The following is a 19,199-nucleotide window of genomic DNA, read 5'->3' as shown; positions in this document are numbered from 1 at the left end:
CAAGTGAGACAAGGTAGCTGCAGCCCTTTGATATTTCCGTGGAGGTCGTATTCATTTCATTTGAAAGGGAACCATTAATGATAGACCTATAAGTGTTCCTCTCCCTAATAAGTAGAATACACATCGCTTGGGAAGCCTGTCTGTGTTAGATGCCCAGGGCGGAAAGATTTGTACATGATGGTGCTAATTATGAAAATGTGATCAAGATGGAAGCAATTTGAGCAAAAGTCATTAACGTGTTACTCTTCCACCCACTAGTCTTTTTGGTTTATTATTGCGGTGGGAGGCGGGGAGGAGGAGGCGGGAGGAGGATCTTGCGGGATTGTAATTTTTTTTTTTTTTCAGAGCAGTAATGAAAAACGCGCTGCAAATCCAAAACTGTAAAATGTCAGCGACGCATCTACCGGGCGAGGCACTAGGCTAGAGACGAGACCTGAGATTTACTCGAAAAAGATCGCCTTCGCGCCGTGCCGGTGAAAGCATCTTTCGGGAGTTATTTTTCTGCTGCCACTTTTGTCTCTTAGCTCCTCGGAGGTTACGAGTCCGTAGGGCACGATTTGCGGTGCATCCCCGAGAGGAAGGTTTTTCAGAGAGGTTCTTGTTTTAGGAGGGACTGAAGGATTTGGCCCGCAAGCAACGACACCGCTCCCCCTCGCCCCGCATATACTGCAAGATTGGGGTTCTGCGTCCTTATGTTTTCATATTTTTACGTGGATACAGTGCTTTAATAATTTTAATTTCCAGTCGTTTGCTTTTAGCAAATACACTGGAACTACATGACTGCCTGGAAGTGGCATTGCAGAAGAACAGCAATAAAGAATTAATTGTACAAACATTTATCATCCCCAGATCAAACTCTCCTTGTGAGGCTGGGTCTTAACTTGTGGAGAAAAAAAGGGGGAGGAAGGGGTGGTAATGGCGGAGAGGGGTGCTTGTGGGTTTTTTATGTGTTTCCTTTTACTCCAGACGACTACATAATGAAAAGCCTTTTAGCTTTGGAGAACCTAAATATTAAGCACAGCTTAAAATAGGGAGTAGCATTCCAGATCGTTTCATCCTCCTGCCATTCCTTTTAGGAAAAGGTCGTCTCCTTTCCTTTATTTTCGCACTACTAAGAGTTTCCTTTTTTTTTTTTTTTTTTAGATCTCTTTAAGGTGTAAGAAAATCCTCTTCCTCTACATAAGAATGTGTTTTAAAAATATTTTATAGACCTCTTCTTGTTCACCGATTTTGGGAAATATTTATATTGATCAAGGTCAAACGCTTGAATTCTGACGTGACTCACTTCAAAGGTGTATTTGTGTGCCCTTCGAGCACATTAATACTAATTATCTCTCAAACACTTCCCCAAAACTCCTACTGCCTGTTTCAGATGCAAATCTAATTAACGAGCTGCCTTTGAGTAGCACACAGGGACAGAGTAATTCAGCGAGCTGTTGAACCTTTTGCCTTCTTTTATATTTATTTATAGGTAGCTCCAGCTTATTTTGAAAGCGTAGGCAGTTGTGTGAAGCTACATGGTAGCGACTGCAGATCTGCTACAGCTGATGAGAGTTAAGAAAAAGGATTAGCTCCAACTCCTTGCAAATGCATTCAGGGACGTGTGTAATAACGCTTGCTGGGCCCTACTTTGTCTAAATTAATTTAGAAATTACTAAATCTCGAAATATCTAAATAACGCGGATTATTTGTAAGCGTGCTCTTGATTGATTTAGGAATAACAGTTTGCTTTCGACACCAGGGACAAAACGGGGCGGGGGGGGGACGACGATGGTGAAGAAACTCCGGCCCCTGAGTGAAAGCCACGGAAACGTGCTTGTCCCCTTCCAGCCCCCCAGAGAAGCCGGGACCCGCACCTCCTTTCTTACACTGCTGCGTTAACATCCGCACTTTCCAAAGCCACCTCCCGAAGATGTTTGCTTCCAGCATCATCCCTCCTCCTAACCCCACAAGCCCCCCAAACCGCCGCAGGCGGCCCCCGGGCTGAGCGGGGAGTGGCGGTGCCCGGCGGAGGCTCCGCGGCTGCACCGCGGCTCTTCGCGGGGCAAGCGGGCGGCAGCCCCCCCCCCCGCTGCCGGTGCGGGGGTGTGCGGTGTGTCGGGGAGAGATGCTGTGTAATTTTATCCACGCTGCGCTCTGGGAGTTCACACGAGCCTGATACCTTTTGCCTCCTCTGCTTTGTATCAATTGGTCGCAGATCAGGCTATTGTTGCAGGAAGCTGCTTTTATTTCTATGCTCCGTCGATCAACTATTTTCCCCACAGTCTCTTGCCGAAATTCAACGGGTCTCTCTCTCTCTCTCCCCCCCCCCCTTTCCTTCCTTCTGCCTCTCTGTCTCTCTTGCATGCCGTCTGCCTAGCTGGAAACCCAAGGAGAAGGCTGATCACGGCAGCTCCAATACAAACAGCTGGGACTCTTCGGTGGCCTTTGCTGATGTCTATTGATTTAAGTAAATCTGAGACAGATAAAAGGGCCAGATCGAGGCTGATAAAAACTTGCCAATGCTTCACGGTTTGAACCAGTATGTGCTCTGCAACTTCGGAGGGCTGCTAGCAAGACGGCTTTAATGGGACCCCTGGTGTCATTCGCTCCAAGCCTCGGTCTCCCCAGCAGATTAAGCGCTGCGGCCATCATGCCACAATGGTTATAATTTGGATTTTGTTCCTGAGTCTGTTGCAGGAGCCGTGGGCCCCAGGGCGGGCCGCGGGGGTGCCCGAGGCCGCCGGAGCCCCCCCGAGCGACCCCCGGCCGCGCCGGGATGCGGGGGGCCGCGGCGGCGTCTACGAGCACCTCGGGGGAGCGCCCAGGCGCAGGAAACTCTACTGTGCCACCAAGTACCATCTCCAGATCCACCCCAACGGCAAGATAAATGGCACCCTGGAGAAAAACAGCGTCTTCAGTGAGTACCGGCCACACGGTTGCCATCTCGCTTCCCCCGGGCCAGGGTGTGTGGGGAGGGGGCTCTGGCTCGGACCAATTGCGTCCTGCTCCAGCGCCCACGGGCAGGCGACGGCGGCTGCTGGGCCGGTGCCGGACGGGGCGGTGGCGAAGCTGCTCCCGCCTCTCCTTCTGCCCAGCGCTGCCCAGGGGCCGGAGCGGCTGCCCGGCGGCTGGGGCTCCTCGGCGGCGACCCCCAGCTGCGGAGCTTTCGTCCCTTCCCCTCGTCCGTCTTGGCGAGACCTCGCTTCGGTGTTTCTCGAGCCGCCCCGCTGTCTCCGCCGGACCCCGCGGCGCTCTTCCCGCGCCCTCCTGCTCCGTCCCCGAGTGGGCCCCACAGGGCAGCCCACTCCGCCCCCGGCCCGGGCAAGGGACTTCCGAGCACGGCAGCGGAGGCGCTCAGTCCCTGCGGGGCAGAGCGGGACGCCCCGAAACCCCAGCTCCTTCCCTGACTGGGACCGGGAACCTGCCCTGCGCACCCCGCCCGACGTGTCCCTTGCCCTGGCTCCGCCGGGGGCTCCCCACGCCATCCCTGCCCCAGCCCGGGACCGCTGGGCAACCGGTGGCCTCACACTTCCCCGGGGCCGAGTCCCGGTGGCCTCCTCGACCGGCCCGCAGGCTGCCCTCACCTCCCTTGTCCCGCCCCAGCTTGTCTCCCGCGGGGGTCTTGAGCTTCCACGGACTAAATCACATCTGTCCCCTTTGACATGTGCCGGGGATCGGCAGTAATTAAGATGAAACGGGATATGTCGGGAGTGAGGGGGTTTGTGCGAGGGCGGCAGAAGGGAGGAGAGCGGGGCTTAGCGGCGGGGGAGCCCCGGGCGCCCCCGCACCCAGACCGGCTCCAGCCGCGGGCACAGCCCGGCCTTCGCCCAGGCCCCGCCACCCCTGGAAGCATCAGCCCCGGCTGGTGATGGCACATAGAGATAGGGAGACCTCAAGGATCTTTCTGAAGTCCATGAAGGAAAACCACTATTTCCTAGAGGAACACCCCCTGGCTATTAAAGCCTGGAGGAGGCATCCTTCAACAGTGAACCGACGCCTGATTCAAAACAGCTGTACCAAAACCACCCCAACTCTCTCAGACACGGTCAGGCCAGCAACCTAGCTCTGCAAAGGGGACAGGCCCCTGGCTCTGCTTTACCATTGCCAAAAGGCAGCAATGGGTTTGGGTGCAAGGGTCACCTCTTGCCTCCAAACACTCATAGAAAGTAGCAAGCCAGCTGGATAGCTGAGAACAGAGTTTGTGCGAGCCAGCTAGAGAGCCCTGTGCATACAACATAATAGCTCCCGAGCCATTTGTGCCTCCATCAGCGTCATGGCACCTTTGGTTGGACATAAACACTTCGGCAGGTATTGTGGCATGTGGCACTCTTCTTGTGTTTGAGACCCCATCTTTGATGGCCTGAAAATCTCCTCCCTTTTAATATGTCTCGGACGTGCCCTCGAATTTTGTCCTTGTCTGAAGGGTTACATTGACCTCTTAAATGACAAGTTCCTTTCATGATTATATACATGGGTCTAAAATGTGGCCATCTCACTCTGTTTTACCCTCTGGAGACCTCAGCAACGATTTTGTCCTGAATTGGACCGCTTTGTGACTGGTTTCAATAAGTCAAGGGCTCTTATGTTCCTAAGCATTAAAGAGGATTTAAACTTTTTTATATACATACAGGATTAAGTGACCCTCTAGTTCAGTGTCAGATCTTTTTCATTTTTGAAAGAATTCAGTCTCAATCAGACATCCAGGGATTTATTGTCAAGCTTGTCTCAAACAATTCCCATATCGTCGTTGGCTTATGTTGTTTTGAATAATAGTCTTGTTTTATTCATGTGATTGCACTATGTTTTTGATGTGAGTTAGTGATAGCTGTGAAATCTTACTCTGCAGGTAAGCAGTCATCCAAATATATCTCAAAAAATTCCAGGTGATGGGGAGCAACAACATATCTCATAATTGTTTCTGTTTCTAGGTATTCTTGAAATAACTGCCGTTGATGTTGGAATCGTTGCCATCAAGGGCTTGTTCTCTGGCAGATACCTGGCCATGAACAAAAGGGGCAGACTTTATGCATCAGTAAGTTTTACTTAAGACTGGCATATGCCTGTCCTTTCCTATGGGGAGAACAGGCCCAGTGGGGAGCACTGATTTCTTATAAATAAACATTTATGGAGGGAAAAAAGTAATGTTGTAACAGATTTCTGCCTAGAATTGTTACAGGCAACCAATCAGTAGATTTCTGAAAGTAGGAAGAAGCTGTGTTCTTATTTTCTTACTGTATGTACAGCCAAAAGCAGAAGAATGTATTTGGCAAAGGTATTTCACATGGCCAAAGTTCCAGGCCACTTGGTGCACTGATAAAGACCTCAGGAGCCAGCCTTTGCAGTGCAGAATGTCCATCTCTATTCAAAATTATCCATATTTATGTTTGGTGTGGATCTTGGACACCAGCAGAGACATATACATATCAGAGAATATCCAGAAGCAAGTGAGCATCTGTTACAGGAAGGCAGCCTACTGACAGGAGTTTCTTTGCACAGAGCATGTGGTTGGGCAGTGAAAGAGCTTACAGGTACTAAAAGACAAGGCTTTAGCAAGGAAAGGAAGTATGAGAAGGTGCAAGAGGATAAAGGTGAAAAAAACACCTTATTCTACTCCTTTGACCTCATTTTTTGTCCTGATCTTTGAGGTAAAATCTGGGATCTACTGATATTAGTAGGAGTCTTGCCTTTTCAGCCCAGCGAATATTTCCCCTCAATGAATAAAATACTTTGGCTTAGACTTTTTCACATTCAGGGACATACTAAAGTGTATTTGTCAGTGTGTATACTATACACATTATCTACCTACTTGAATTTCTTCCATTGTCTTTGATTACATCCCTAGCAATCTTGTGATCTCTTACTGTGTAACAGCTGTACTCTGCAGTTTCTCCAGGAATCTTGTGGTATGGAAACAGATTTGAAGAGGTTAAAATATGGCTGTGTGAAATTTTCTTCCTCCAACTAGTCATTATATGTAATTCTGTTGATTTGAACAGCATGATATATCATCAAGCAATGTGAGCTTTTTCCAAGTGAATGCAACCTAGGTAACACAATCAACTCAGCTGCCTCCCTGGTTTAATGTATTTTACTCCACCTTTTCAAGAGTGTTCTGATAGTGTTTATGACCCAGCTTCTATAATGTGTCTCATGTGATGCACACTGATTGAAGGGCCTGTGTGTAAAGATGATGGTTTTTTGCTGGTGCAGAGAAGCGGGTCACAATTTTGACAAAGGAAAATGCAGCTGAAGAGGAATGAGGACATACTGCCTCTGCTATGCCAGAGCTAAGGCTGGCCACTTCTATGCTTCCAGTTAACATTCTGATGAAAATGGGCATCTTTTTCAATGGACCTCCTCCATCAGCTCAGAGCCCCTGTCTGCCCCAAAGAAATTAATGGGAAGGATGCATTTTCAAGTTCTTTCTCACCTTTCTCTCTTGTTCAAAATAGGTATGTTTTCCCTCCAGATTAATTAAACTGAATTAAAATAAAACTAAACAAATTCTGAGCTAAAAGCTCCTCTCTTGGATTGAAGGAAAACCTACAGTAGGATAGCCCAGGCAGTCCTTTTATCCTGGACTTCCCTTTCTAGTGTAAGGAGCATCAGGCCACCCTGAAGTTTGTTCAGCTGTCACGTGCCAAGGAATATCAGCCATGAACGGTTTCTGTACAACAAGAAAAGATAATTTTTGCTGTTCCAGCTCAGCTTTGAGAGAAACTGTTTCAGACTTGTATTTCAGGGCTGGAGGGACAATCCAGGAAAAGCTATTCCACTCCACCTTTTTTAACAGAAGCAGCAAAGGATGAGGGCTCAGCTCAGGAGAAACTTCCCAGTTTTCCTTGCTTAGGAAAAACTGACCAATGACTTAACAGATGTTACTGTGCCAGGAACCTGTAAAAGACCCCTATTTCAAATAAGACTGACTTCTTGAGGGTAATTATACAGCAAGCATTTTATGAAATATTATTGGAATAACTCTGTTATCCGTTGATTCACCAGTTTTCCCATGTTAATAGTTTGTTGATTCTGCAGAATTCCTTTGTCTCCTTAGCATGATAATCCTCTAGGTTTATGCTCTGTGATAAACCCTCTACAACCAAAACTGAGGCAGACAGCAGGACAAATCTACCTACATATGGTAGTTGTGTGGGCTCCAGCACCACAGCATATGAAAACCTTGTCCTTGCAAGGAAGGGCACTTCCGTTTACAGCTGTGAAGCTGAGACATGTGGAGTCTTTTAAAATCTTGTAAAATGCCTATCAGCATTTCTGGTGAGTGAACAGTGCTAAAGGCATGCTGTTAATGGAGCCTATGGCTTTTCTGGCCCCAGCTTGGCTACCTGTGCCCTTTCCATGTCCTCCATGGGGGCAATGCTAAATAAAAAATACTCTGTAAAGACCATGGTAGCAGTTCCCCCCTGCCTCTGTGCTTTACACACGTTAGATACTGAAGTCTTAACCACACAGGTACAGCAAAGATGATTTTGTAGTTAAGAAAAGATGCACAGTGTGGGAGGTCCTTTATTTGTGCTGTTTCCAATGCTCCCCGGGAGGAGGAAGGAGGTCCTCTTGCCAGGCTTTTGCACACTGTTTTCTCTCCGTTGAGGACCAGATGAAAAGGGGCCAATTTTGATGGATCACATAAAATGTGAGCACCCAGGATGGGTGCATATTTTCCCTTACAGTTTGTGATAAAGGAGCAGCCTAGCATTTTGGGGGAACACACTGGTGGGCAGGGTGTACTTCCATTTTGTTATGCCGAAGCAAAGAAAGAAGTTTCATAAAGGTGTTGTTTACTGCTCAAATATCTGTAACAAACTGAATGTAGTAGACTGTAGGTGTATCTAACTAATATACAAATTAAAGAACCACATTTTATATTAAACTGTAGTATTTTACCTTTTCAGTATATGTCAAAGGTTGATAGGCAGCAATTAAATCATCTGTCCAGTTCACAGGCATATTTAGATCCGTAAGCACAAAAAATTAAATTTACAGCTGAACAATCAGCAGAGCTATTCATTCCTATTCACATGCCAGTTTTTGTTTTCAAATTTTTTTTTGGCCCCTTTCTGTCTCTGACCCATGGACTATGCTCACACTGCTGACAGCACCTTGTTGCACAGCAGTTCAGGCTCAGCACTTCCCTTCTGCTTGCCTTTTGTAGCACCAGTCTAAGTTTTTCTTACCAAACATGTTGCTGTCCTTATCCTAAAACTGAGTAGAGTCTTGCTTAAGACTCATCCAATCTTATTGAGGTAGAAGAGAGCTATTGCCCGTATAGTCTTTTTTAAACTTTGTCATGTTTGCTTTACAGGAAAATTATAATGCAGAGTGTGAGTTTGTGGAGAGGATCCATGAATTGGGTTATAACACCTACGCATCCCGTCTCTACCGGACTGTACCTAACAGAGCCGGCACCAAGCGCAAAGCCAGTGCAGAGAGACTCTGGTATGTGTCAATCAATGGGAAAGGACGACCCAGAAGGGGCTTTAAAACTCGCCGAACACAGAAATCGTCTCTCTTTCTGCCCAGAGTATTGGATAACAAAGACCATGAAATGGTCCGACTCTTCCACACAAACGTGAAATATCGAGAGAGTCTCCTGAAGACCCCAAGCAAGAATCAGCGAAGAAGGAGAGGACGCTGATGTGGGTGGGGGAGCTTGTATGGGGGCTGGAAGTGACTGAGAGTCTTCAAAATACTACTAAAAAAACTAACAGCTGTGATTGTATGACAGGCATTAACATGGTCATTTTTTAGACACTGTTTAACTGAAAGCCACATCACTTACTTTTAGCTGTTGTAGAATTATTGTCTGTGGTAAAAGAAATGTGAGATAAACTAAGGCATATTCAAATGTAAATTAGTTGGATGTAATAATTTTGTCAATGACTTTCACATTGTATTTTCTAAAAAAAAAAAAAAAAAAAAAAAAATTCATTATTAGTATTTTCATTCTAACTTACCATAGGGTATTATCTCAGTGACCCTGTTTTCCCAGATCATATGAACATTTTACACTTACCAATTTTGTGTCCACAGAGGAAGCATAGCACTTTCATGGCTCTTTTGGCAATTCCTCATAAAAGGCTACATTCCTATGTTTATGGAATACAGGAGTTAGAAAACTGGTTTATTTTTCAACTTACATATATTTATTTTTATTTTATGATCAGTCAGTATCAATTATACGTTTTCCATGACTGTCCAAGAAAAGTAAAATTGTAAGCTTCTTCAAACATTTCAATAACCTACACATTACTAAAGTACTTTTGAATTTATTTAATTAAAAACCCAAGACACCTGACCTTGTCATTCAAATAAATGAATGTTGACAAAGTGGCATTTGCATTGGCCAAGCTTTAGCAATATATACCTGTTTACCAACTGATGAATCCTCTCCTAAAATAGGATCCAAATATGATGTGAAAGCCATTTGTGGCGTGGACTGAACTTGCGATATAGGAAAATTCAGCACTGGGCATGAAAATCTTTATCCGGTACCTTTGTTTAACTAAGTTTTCTACAGAAAGTCCTAGTTCTAGATTAAAAATGTTTTAAGTATTGGGGGCAGGGAGAATTAACAGCTGCATTTGGCATACAAAAACTGTAGTGACTCATTCATTTAAGCTGTCTGTTATGTTCTGATTTTCTTTTTTTTTTAAATGCTTGTTATTTTCACAAGGTAGTCCTAAACTGAAAGCTCCAAATCCAGGTGGGGGTTAACAATCTTGAATTCCGGTTCAATACGCATAAAAATGTGTTTCTATAAATTTTTCCCTTCTGATTCTGGAAGTTAACTTTTACAAAATTGAGGGGAATCCATGTCACAAGTTTAATTTTGAGAAAGGTGTTAAGCTTTAAAAACTTCGCTTCACAGCCAGGAGATGATAGAGTAGTACAAAGATTTAGATGTGCTTGACAAGCACAAACAACAGTAATTTCAATGAGATTTGGCCTTGTACTCTTAATTTCCTAGAATTAGGCCCTGATACAGTACGGCTGCAGAAAAGAAAGACTGCACTGAAATAAACATTTAATCTGGGTTAACGGTTGAACTTGATGATCTTGAAGGTCCTTTCCAACCTTAATGATTCTGTGATTCTGTGAATCTGAATTTAACGAAAGATCTGTAAGTCAAATATGACATTATATAGAAGCAGACAGGTACAAATCCCATTCCTGGTCATAAAGACACAAAGGTCTTCTTGTGGGCTACCTATTGAATACCAGTATGTTCATTTAAAACTAGGTAATGAAAATCTTCCATTACTGAGGAGTGAATTCTGTGAGAGAGAGAAGTAAAATGAGTCCACAGAAGGAGTTTACTAAGCCTACGAGTTATAGGTTTAACACTGCTTACATCCCTATAAAGGTAAAATCAGAAAGCTGTATTTATACCAGAAAGTATGCTCCATTCCTTCCACCTTTGTATCTTTTCTGTAATATTCTAACAAAGAAGGAAACTGTGTTCGAATAAGAAAGTCAAAATTCTTTGATCTCTGCTTTCCTTTATACTGAAATAATGAAAAAAGACACTTAAATGTTGTACATAATAATGCAATGTGGTGCACACAGGATAGACCTAGGTTTAAAAAAGGGTACAGAAAACGTGAACCATCTTCCCAAATTTTCTTGCTTTTGCAAAATAACTGAAAATAGTGATGGGATCTTCACAGAAGTAATCAGGCAGTATCATGTCTGGAGCCACTGAAAAAGCTGTGCAAAGAAGAAACATAGAGACTGAAAAAGAAGCAGATGAATTCAGATTTTCTGGTTTGTTTACTCTCCTGTGAACCACACAAGGTTCAAATTACTGCAGAATTCAAAGTGTCTTTTGAAAGTTGGCTGTATCAGTGAAGAAAATTAAGTTTTGCATCCTAGGCATCAGGGGTGTTTTGGGGACACAGTGTTGACTATGCCAGCTACCCTATCTCAGCTCTATATTTCCCTTCAGGCTACTGATGGGGGCTGAACCATTTGACTGGGCAGGAAAGAGAGGGATGTAGAGAGTCGTCACGGCTCTCAAGCTTCAAGAACAAAATGCAAGGGAAGGAAAGTGTCAGTAAAACCAACTGGCAGGGAAAGATCACCTACAGCTGAAGATTAAGAGAGATGTTTTTCCCCATGTCTAATTTGTGGACCATTTTTATTTTGCCCACTTTCAGATCTACTTCACCTCAACTTGTAAGAAAAACAAGATCCATTTTCAGCTTTCTCTCCCCTAAAAATTGTTGTAAAGCTAATGACTAATGACTGCATCAGGTATTTTGATACAATTCTGATTGTCTAAAGAAAGTGGACAAAATCCTGTTTCCCATGACACAAAAATGCATCTTCACGCCAACTCCAAGTCCGTTTCCTATAAAACAGTTGGTCTGTACTCTTAGCTTTTCTCAAGGGTAAGTATTTGTGCTGACTGTATCCCCTGCTTTTCTCCCTCTGTTTTTATCAAATTTTCCTCTCGTTTTTTTCTCCTTCTACTTCTCTTTTACAGGTGGTCAAACTACCAGTCATAATGCAACAGAAGGTAATTACTATAGGTGATATAGAAATATCATTAATTACAAAATACCTGCTTATTCCTGTCTTTGTTTTAAGCTGTATTGCATGCTTGTTGTAGTATTGTTTTAATTACTTTCCCATATGAAATTGCAATGAAGTTTAGTTTAACACATGAACTATATCCTTGTTTCAGTTTTCATCCCAACAAAGTCTAAAATACTGACACTGAAAAAAAAGGAGGGGGAAAACAAAAGAAAAAATAATTAACTGTTTGGACGCAATGGCATTTTAACTACTATAGGTAAGTGATGATTTTCACATCAACCTAGAACAATTTTACTGACATTCTTAGCATTTTTCTTTGCTCAATCTCCTTGCAGCTATTCAAAGGAGATGGCTTTGGGATTTGTCTTTTTTTTTACCTTTTACGAAGTATTAATGTTCTTGTTGAAATACTTTTCATTACAGACATTCATTACTTAATATTCTTTTAGCAACCTTGAATTCCAAAGTTCCCAGATACTGACAGGCTGAAATCCTATTCACAGTTGTCTCCTATATACCATTTTAGTTATTTGGACCAGAACCTTACAGGGTACCTTACAAGAGGCAGTAGATTTGAGTTATTGTTACTTTCTCCTTAGGATTTTAAAGTCAAGACGTGTCTCCTCTTTTAAAAAAGTTTCTTGAGTGACTTCATACCTTTCCATTGTATCGGCTATTTTCAAATTTTTTTTTTTTTTTTTTTTTTTTTTGAGGAGGATGTAAACTTTATCCATTTTGGATTGTAGAGTTTCTGCAGACTTCACATGCTGCAGGAGTTCACTGGCATCCTTAAATTCATTACAAAACAGAGATCATAGAAAGAGTCATTCAAGGAAGCCAGACCTGGTAAAGAACTCATCTGCTGTAGCCTTTTGGTTATCCATCAGGTCAATTTTCAATTGTTTTGTGGTTCTGAGTCCATTTCAGGGCCACCTGCAGCATTCTGTGGTTACATCTGCATTAGCATGTAGCGCAGACCCACAGCAACAGATCTGCAGTGCAAAACCTTTTGTGTCAAGTACCCAATGTCCCCACTACACATATTTTGGGAGTGTATGGGAGGATGATTTTGGATAGCTTCCAGCCTGCCCCTATGGACTGAAAGCCCTTTGGCAGGTGGAGTGCTCTGAGAGGGTCTTTGGGTTGAGTGTCACTAAGAAGGAATCCACTTCACACGCTCAGCAAATATTGACATAACTCCAAGTAGCAGGAGAGCTTGCTCAAAAGCATGCTTCTGTTTTGAACCAAACACCAGCGTAGATGCACCCTGTATGAGATCCATTCATTCATACCCTGTAACTATTTTGGGGCAGAAACCAGATCTTGAGATCATTACTTCAATCCTCTCCATCCTGGGTGGCAAGTCTGTTACCAGAGCACACAACTATTGCTGTTCTCATCCTGGATCCAGGTGAGCCATGGCCACCACATATTAATTGCCTATTCCCAGGCAACCTGCTCTAGGTGGCCCTGCTTGAGGAGAGGCTTTGGACCAGATGCCCTCCAGAGGTCCCATCCAACCTTTCTGTGATTCAGTGATTCAATTTTCAGTTGTATTGAATTCAAACTCCTTATTAGTTTGCCCTCATCTTTGGATATTCTGTGCATTTCAGAGTCCAGTTCCCTATCCCAACCTCTCAGATTTCTCTGCATTCACAAACTTCATCTGAAACTAAGCATGCTGTTCAGTTTTGGATCAGTTATTCTCTGAGATTCTCTCTCCATTTTAACAGTTTGGTGTACTAACTATCTATCCTTTCCCTTAAAATCACTTGTTGCACGTTCAGTATAGTCGTTAAGTTGCCAGAAACAAACAAAAATTGAGCAGCTGGTGTGTGTACTTCTAAAAGCTACCTTTTCAGCTTGCTGTCCTTCACCAGCTCTTTCCTGAATTCCACAAGGTACATTCTCTTCATCTCCTTCACCTCCTCCCCATCATAAAAGTCTCTCTGTTTGTGCCATTTCTAGCACTGTATAGAACCATTTCCTTCCAGTTTTGCACTTTTGTTTAATAAATATATTTCTGTAGAAATTGTACAAATTATACAAATATTCTGTTACTTCCCCAGTCACTCATACATTATTTGAACTGGGCTTGAATGTCATTTTCTTTCATGGTCATGAGGCAGAGAACAGTGCATCAAGGGATTTTGGCAAACAGTTTTCATTCACCTTTTCCCAGACAGAAGGCAAGCAGCCTGATCCATGGCTTCTTGATTTATATCTGAAGCAGATTTTTTAAATTCCTTGCTTTAGCCCATCATAACTTTTATATTCCAAGCTGTTCAAAACTTCATGTAAAATATTCTGGTCTTTGGTGATTATGTTAGTACTTCTGTGGTTGTCTGTTGTCTGTTCATAAAAAGCAAGAGTCTAAGTTACAAAACATTAAATGTTTTCCAATTTACTCGCACATTTTTTCTTCACTTTCTCAGCATGGATTTTCCCTCTCTTTGAGGGTTATTACTCTGCCATCTGAGATGTTGTTTTAGTAATTTTATGATATTTCTGACTCTGTTTCACCACTTGCTAGGTCTGATATTCACTTCTACGAGCCCTGCTACTGCTACCCATTTGCTTCAGCAAGAATAGCAGCGCATTCCACTGTGTTTGGAAACTGCTTTGCACTCATACCCTCAGCGTTTAGAAGGGAGACTGATGACGTTTCTCAAGGTAATCTTATTTAATTACAAAGAATGTATAAAATCAGTTTTCCTCAGTCACCACAAGCATGAAATAATGCTGGAGGGATTTTTTTGTTCATACTTCTTAAAGTCAGTACCTAGCCCCAAACCCTCTCTGTTTCGAGTCCTTTTGTGAGCTCTTGGATTTCCTTCTTTACTTCCTGATGTTTCCTCTTTCTTCTCTGCTTTTCTTCACAGATGTACAACCCACTGCAAAACAGTTTTGAAAACCTTTTGACCATACGTGTCTTTGGTTTGGGTGGTTGCAGGGACCTGGTTTTGGAATGGGGCTGGTATTAGTTCAACTATTTGGTTGACAAGGCTTACCTGTTTCTTATAATTGTCTGATTCAAGGATGTGGCTGCTCCCCCAGCTTTTAGAAGATTTAGTCCCGTCTAGAACAAGTTCCACGTGAAAAAAATCTAGACAGCACAGCTGTTGTAACACACTGATATTCATCATCAACTATTCGATTCACAGCTTCATCGGTAAATATGAGCTCAGAGGAGCAGAAAAATAAATATATTTAAAGTTGTAGCCAGGCAGGGCAGTATGAAACATCACAAAACAATGCCATTGAAAACCCTCTTTGAGTTACAGCAAAAAGCTTTCCCTTGAGCACCCTGTCACCACTGTGCATTGACATCCAGAATCTCCCTCTCAGACCTAAACAATAACCTCAGAAAATAAAGCTGTTAATGATGACAACGAGAATTTTGAATCTTAATGCTTATTTGTATTTGATATAAAGCGTAAGATTCTTCATATTTATATGTACATGTAATTTTCCTCAGCAAAATATATAATCAATTGATTAAAAGTTAGGAATCCTTTTTTCTGGCTTCAAAACTCAGGCAGAGTACTAAAAGGGAGTGGTTTACAACGTACGTCTCTCAAAACGTATTAAGACAAATGAAGCCAAACCTTTCTAAGTTTAGTCATCATGAAATTACTGTGTGTCATATACATACAGCAAATACAATTACATCTTTGAGCTCAAAGCAAACAAGATTCTACATATTTTTATACTCTTGGAACTGAAATGTTTCAATTTCAATTATCAGTGTGCTGAAGGCCTTGTAAAAAGAGGCATTCAATTAGGACAACTATTTATGCATCGTTTATGTGCAGAATGGTTTTCTAAGAACTGAATGTTTGCAAGGAGATCAGCATACCACTCTGCCAAAAAGATCTTGATAGGAACTGCTGTGATCTGTCTTATCAAAACAATAATCGGTGCACAGAAGGACTTTACTGATAGGTCTTCTTTTTCTCCTTTTGGAGTGCGAATGATTTTTATTGATAATAAATATAGCATCTTCTGGTCATAAAAGAAGTATCTTTTACCATTAAAATACACCAACAAAGAAGCAAACAAGTGAAACAACATATGGTGGGTTGATATGCATTAACTCCCACTAATTCAAACTCATCTTGTTAGAATATTCTTCATTATATCAGTCATTTAGCATTTACATTGTGTAAGCTATATCAGATACGATTTACAAATGAGATAAAGGTAAGCCCTTCAGACTTTACAGGCAAGAGAGTGTTGTTGGAGTTTGGGCTTCAAGCTTTGCCACAGTGGCCCAAGCACAGGACATGGATGAGCAGCCTAGGCTTTGCCCCAGCTCTGCATGCTGATGTGGTAAAATGGGGTCTATCTCCATATTTCATTTTGTTTTCCTGACTCTAGGATGCAAATACTCATGACCCATCTGGGTCACAACATGGAATACGGCTACGGTCACGGAGAGTCTTGCTAACCCCCTTTTTCAGACTAAAGATAAGGAAGAAATTTTTTAAGATGAGGGTGGTGAACCACTGGCACAGGTTGCCCAGAGAGGTGGTAGATGTCCTGACATTCAAGGTCAGGTTGGACAGGGCTCTGAGCAACCTGATTTAGTTGAAGATGTCCCTGCTCATTGCAGAGGGATTGTACTAGATGACCTTTGGAGGTCCCTTCCAACCCGAACTATTCTATGATTCTCTGATGCTCTGTGGAGCAGTATGGCACAGGGGTGGGAAGCTAACATGTCAAAACCAGGAGACTGCAAAGAGTATCTGCTGATGAATCAGATCCTGACAGATATTATTGTATCTTCTAGAGCTTATAAAGTGGAAGTGAGATGTCTTTGATCACCCTTTGGTTGCTTCTGGTCTCCTCGGCATATCACCACAGCTGTACAAGTCTTTGGGGACTGAAGAATTATTTTCTTTGTCACGGTAATGGTATTTTAAAAACTGATCCTGGATTCCTAGCTTTTGCTAGCCATTTTTCCAAATAGTAGAGTTCCTTGACTTGTCTGCAGAAAAGCTTATCTGAGAGTGTGGAGATAAGCAATGTGAGGGAGGCTCCCTCCTTCGTGGTTGCTTTTCATACTCTTCACCTGCTGGTGTATAGGGTAAGGCGGCACCTGTAATGGGAAATGCTGTCATGGACACAAGCCTGAGAGACAAACTGACACAGTGAAGGAATTGCGGCCATTGAATTGACAGCAAAAAGAAGTGACCAGCTTCTAAAATATAAAAAAGAGACCTAAAAATATTACATGAATAAGAGCAGAGACCTAAGTAACTAGGTGTAAAAATTTTTACTTGAATTTGACATACTTTTCTCCAATTTGAGGCCAAATTTCATTCTTGTTACTACCGTCAGGGAAGATATCAGGCAGAACAGACACCAAAAAATTCACTCTGTTGGAGTGATTTGAACCAATTCTTACATAAAGTTCAGCTTTTCAGCTATAATTTCTTGGTTTGACTCCAGCACAGTCCTGTTCCCACCACAGATGGTGGGACTTATCTGTTACTCTCAGTGGACTTGAACAATTTTCTACCTGATCTTACAACATTGTGAAAGCTTAAACAAGAATTTGGTCTACTTTGAACCTTTCGGAAATGTGTGCAGTAAACAGGTCAGGGACACATTTGAATAAAATATTTATTTATTTGTAAATGAAAGGTGCTTTGTGTTTGGGGTGTACTGTTCCTCTGATGAGAGCACTGCCCATAACCGTGATGTTGGGAAGGTTTATTTCAGTGGGATGAATTAGCAAAGCAGAGGGAGAAAGAGAGCGAGAATATGTATAAATCCCTCGGGGAATCTGGGAAAGTTGTGCCCCTGTGAGAACTAAAGAATATCACAAAACAAAATAGCTTGGATAAGGTAACAGTTTCTTTAGTTCATGCATCTGCTTCCCCTTCTATTAAAGATCTGAGTTCTTCCTTCTTGGATTTTAAGTGGTAAAATGCTTTGCATAGGGAGAAAATGTATTGTGCTGATTTTTTTTTAAGCTATCTTAAATAGTGCCTTTGAAGCTTGCAGCAGCACTCAAGTTCAAATGTCTCCTGTTTCCTTTCAGAAGGTTTGAAAGATTTGAGAAGGTGAACAAGCAGATCTATAATTAAAAAACAGTTGATGGTAACTGTCCTCCTTTGTTAGCATTCTCGGGCCACCTCCAAATTTAGATGGTTAAAGAGAACTCTGTCCCATTTTAGTTTTGCAATAGTTTAGATGCCACCATTGCATAGCAGGAGAGAAGCCTTTCTGAAATCCAGGGTACATCCCCTTTCTGACCACAAAAACAAGCTCATGGTCTTCACTTTACACATTAAAGAAAATGCTATGCTTTCCTACAGTAACAATCCTAAATGCTGTAGTATCTTTATTGCAGTCTGAAATGTCTGGATTTGAAGAACAGTGAAGAGAATTTAGAGTCATCCTGATGCTAATGCAGAAGTAAGAAAGAAGCACGGGGCAGTGGGGCTGGCTGCAGAGCGCTTGAAGTATCCAGCCCCAGTGGGATGTGCAGTTCTACTGTCCTGGAAATATCTCTGGCACAGGCTGACTGATTTTGTAAATTTTTGTCCTGGAGCAAAGAAAACTAGGTCTGATAGTGTCAAAATATCACAAGATCTCACACTAAGATGTTTTTGAATGGAATGTCTTTTTCATTTGGAAGTAACCTTTTCTGGAAGGACTTCATGTAAGTTTGATTATACTGTCAATAATACATCATATGTGATGACCTGTAATTACCAGCCATAAAAGATAATAATTTGTCTTAAATGGATTTTTATCTTTTGAAATTATTCCTTGCATGGATTTTGGGGGAAGAAATGGGCTCATTCATAAAATATGACCAGAATTCAGTGTCTTTAGATACTACATTAAATAGGACTCTCCAAAAAAGTTGACAGCAGATCAAGGCTCCACCTTCCTTTTATGTTCTTTCTAGGAAAAGTCACAAAAACATCACTTTATGCGGCCAGAAATCAACTAGTCTGAAAGAAGTCTACTCTCAGTTTTTGAGACAGTGGCACCAGAAGATAGGTGACACAGATTACTTGGCACAGCATAGTTATAGTATGATTGTACATGCTTGGTTTACACTGCAGACATTGGAGTCTCACAGGCATGTGTTGCTCAGACCATGAAACCAACTGAAAATTATTCTTAAATCCTTAGACGTTTTTTCATGGCAACATGGGTCTAAAACTACAGCAGCAGAAACTGAGTTTATTTGTGTCCCATAGTCTGTCTGCTCTGATGATCTGTTAGCCATATTCAGTAGTGCATATGGAAAGAAAACCCTCGGGATCAGGTTAACCCTTTCTTTCCCCAGTTCTGAAAGAAAAGTGCATTGCATTTCCAGTGCTTTACTGTAAATGCATTCAAAAATAGTTATAGGAAATTGAGATTCTTTAAGATCTTCCCAGAGGAGGACCAGGAAGGTAAAACAAATCTTTTCAGAATTGAGTTTTTCCTTCTTTCCTTTTTTTTTAACACCCTAAATTTCCTAATCTAACAGAGCAGGGTGATCCCACATATATTTTGCTTTTTCTTAGAGAACTCAACCCAGTGTTAAGTTTCTCCTTATCTCTGCATTGCACAGATCAAATTCACTCCCTTGTTTTATGTCAAACCCTTCTGCTGTCTACTTTAAGCATTTTCCCAGCTTTAGTAAAAACTTG

The 19,199-nt window shown here is 42.3% G+C and overlaps 1 protein-coding gene across 1 annotated transcript; it reads left to right on the top strand.

Annotated features, from left to right (window-relative positions):
• Positions 1-2,615: 2,615 nt before the first annotated feature.
• On the top strand, positions 2,616-9,974 carry FGF3 (fibroblast growth factor 3). Its single transcript, XM_082000393.1, has 3 exons — positions 2,616-2,899; positions 4,911-5,014; positions 8,303-9,974. The coding sequence occupies exons 1-3, from the start codon at positions 2,641-2,643 to the stop codon at positions 8,633-8,635; spliced, it is 696 nt and encodes a 231-aa protein (XP_081856519.1). The 5' UTR covers positions 2,616-2,640; the 3' UTR covers positions 8,636-9,974.
• The last annotated feature ends 9,225 nt before the right edge of the window (positions 9,975-19,199 follow it).

Source organism: Phaethon aethereus, assembly GCF_964289735.1.
Source record: "Phaethon aethereus genome assembly, chromosome: 5".
In the NCBI taxonomy this organism is placed as follows: domain Eukaryota; kingdom Metazoa; phylum Chordata; class Aves; order Phaethontiformes; family Phaethontidae; genus Phaethon; species Phaethon aethereus.
The sequence above is the reverse complement of the archived record's forward strand: the minus strand, read 5'-3'. Positions and strand labels throughout refer to the sequence as shown.

Coding starts and splice junctions, on each gene's coding strand:
- FGF3 (XM_082000393.1), top strand. CDS start 2,641: ATGGTTATAATTTGGATTTTGTTCCTGAGTCTGTTGCAGGAGCCGTGG. Junction 2,900..4,910: donor GGAGAAAAACAGCGTCTTCA/GTGAGTACCGGC, acceptor TTCTGTTTCTAG/GTATTCTTGAAATAACTGCC. Junction 5,015..8,302: donor GGGGCAGACTTTATGCATCA/GTAAGTTTTACT, acceptor TTTGCTTTACAG/GAAAATTATAATGCAGAGTG.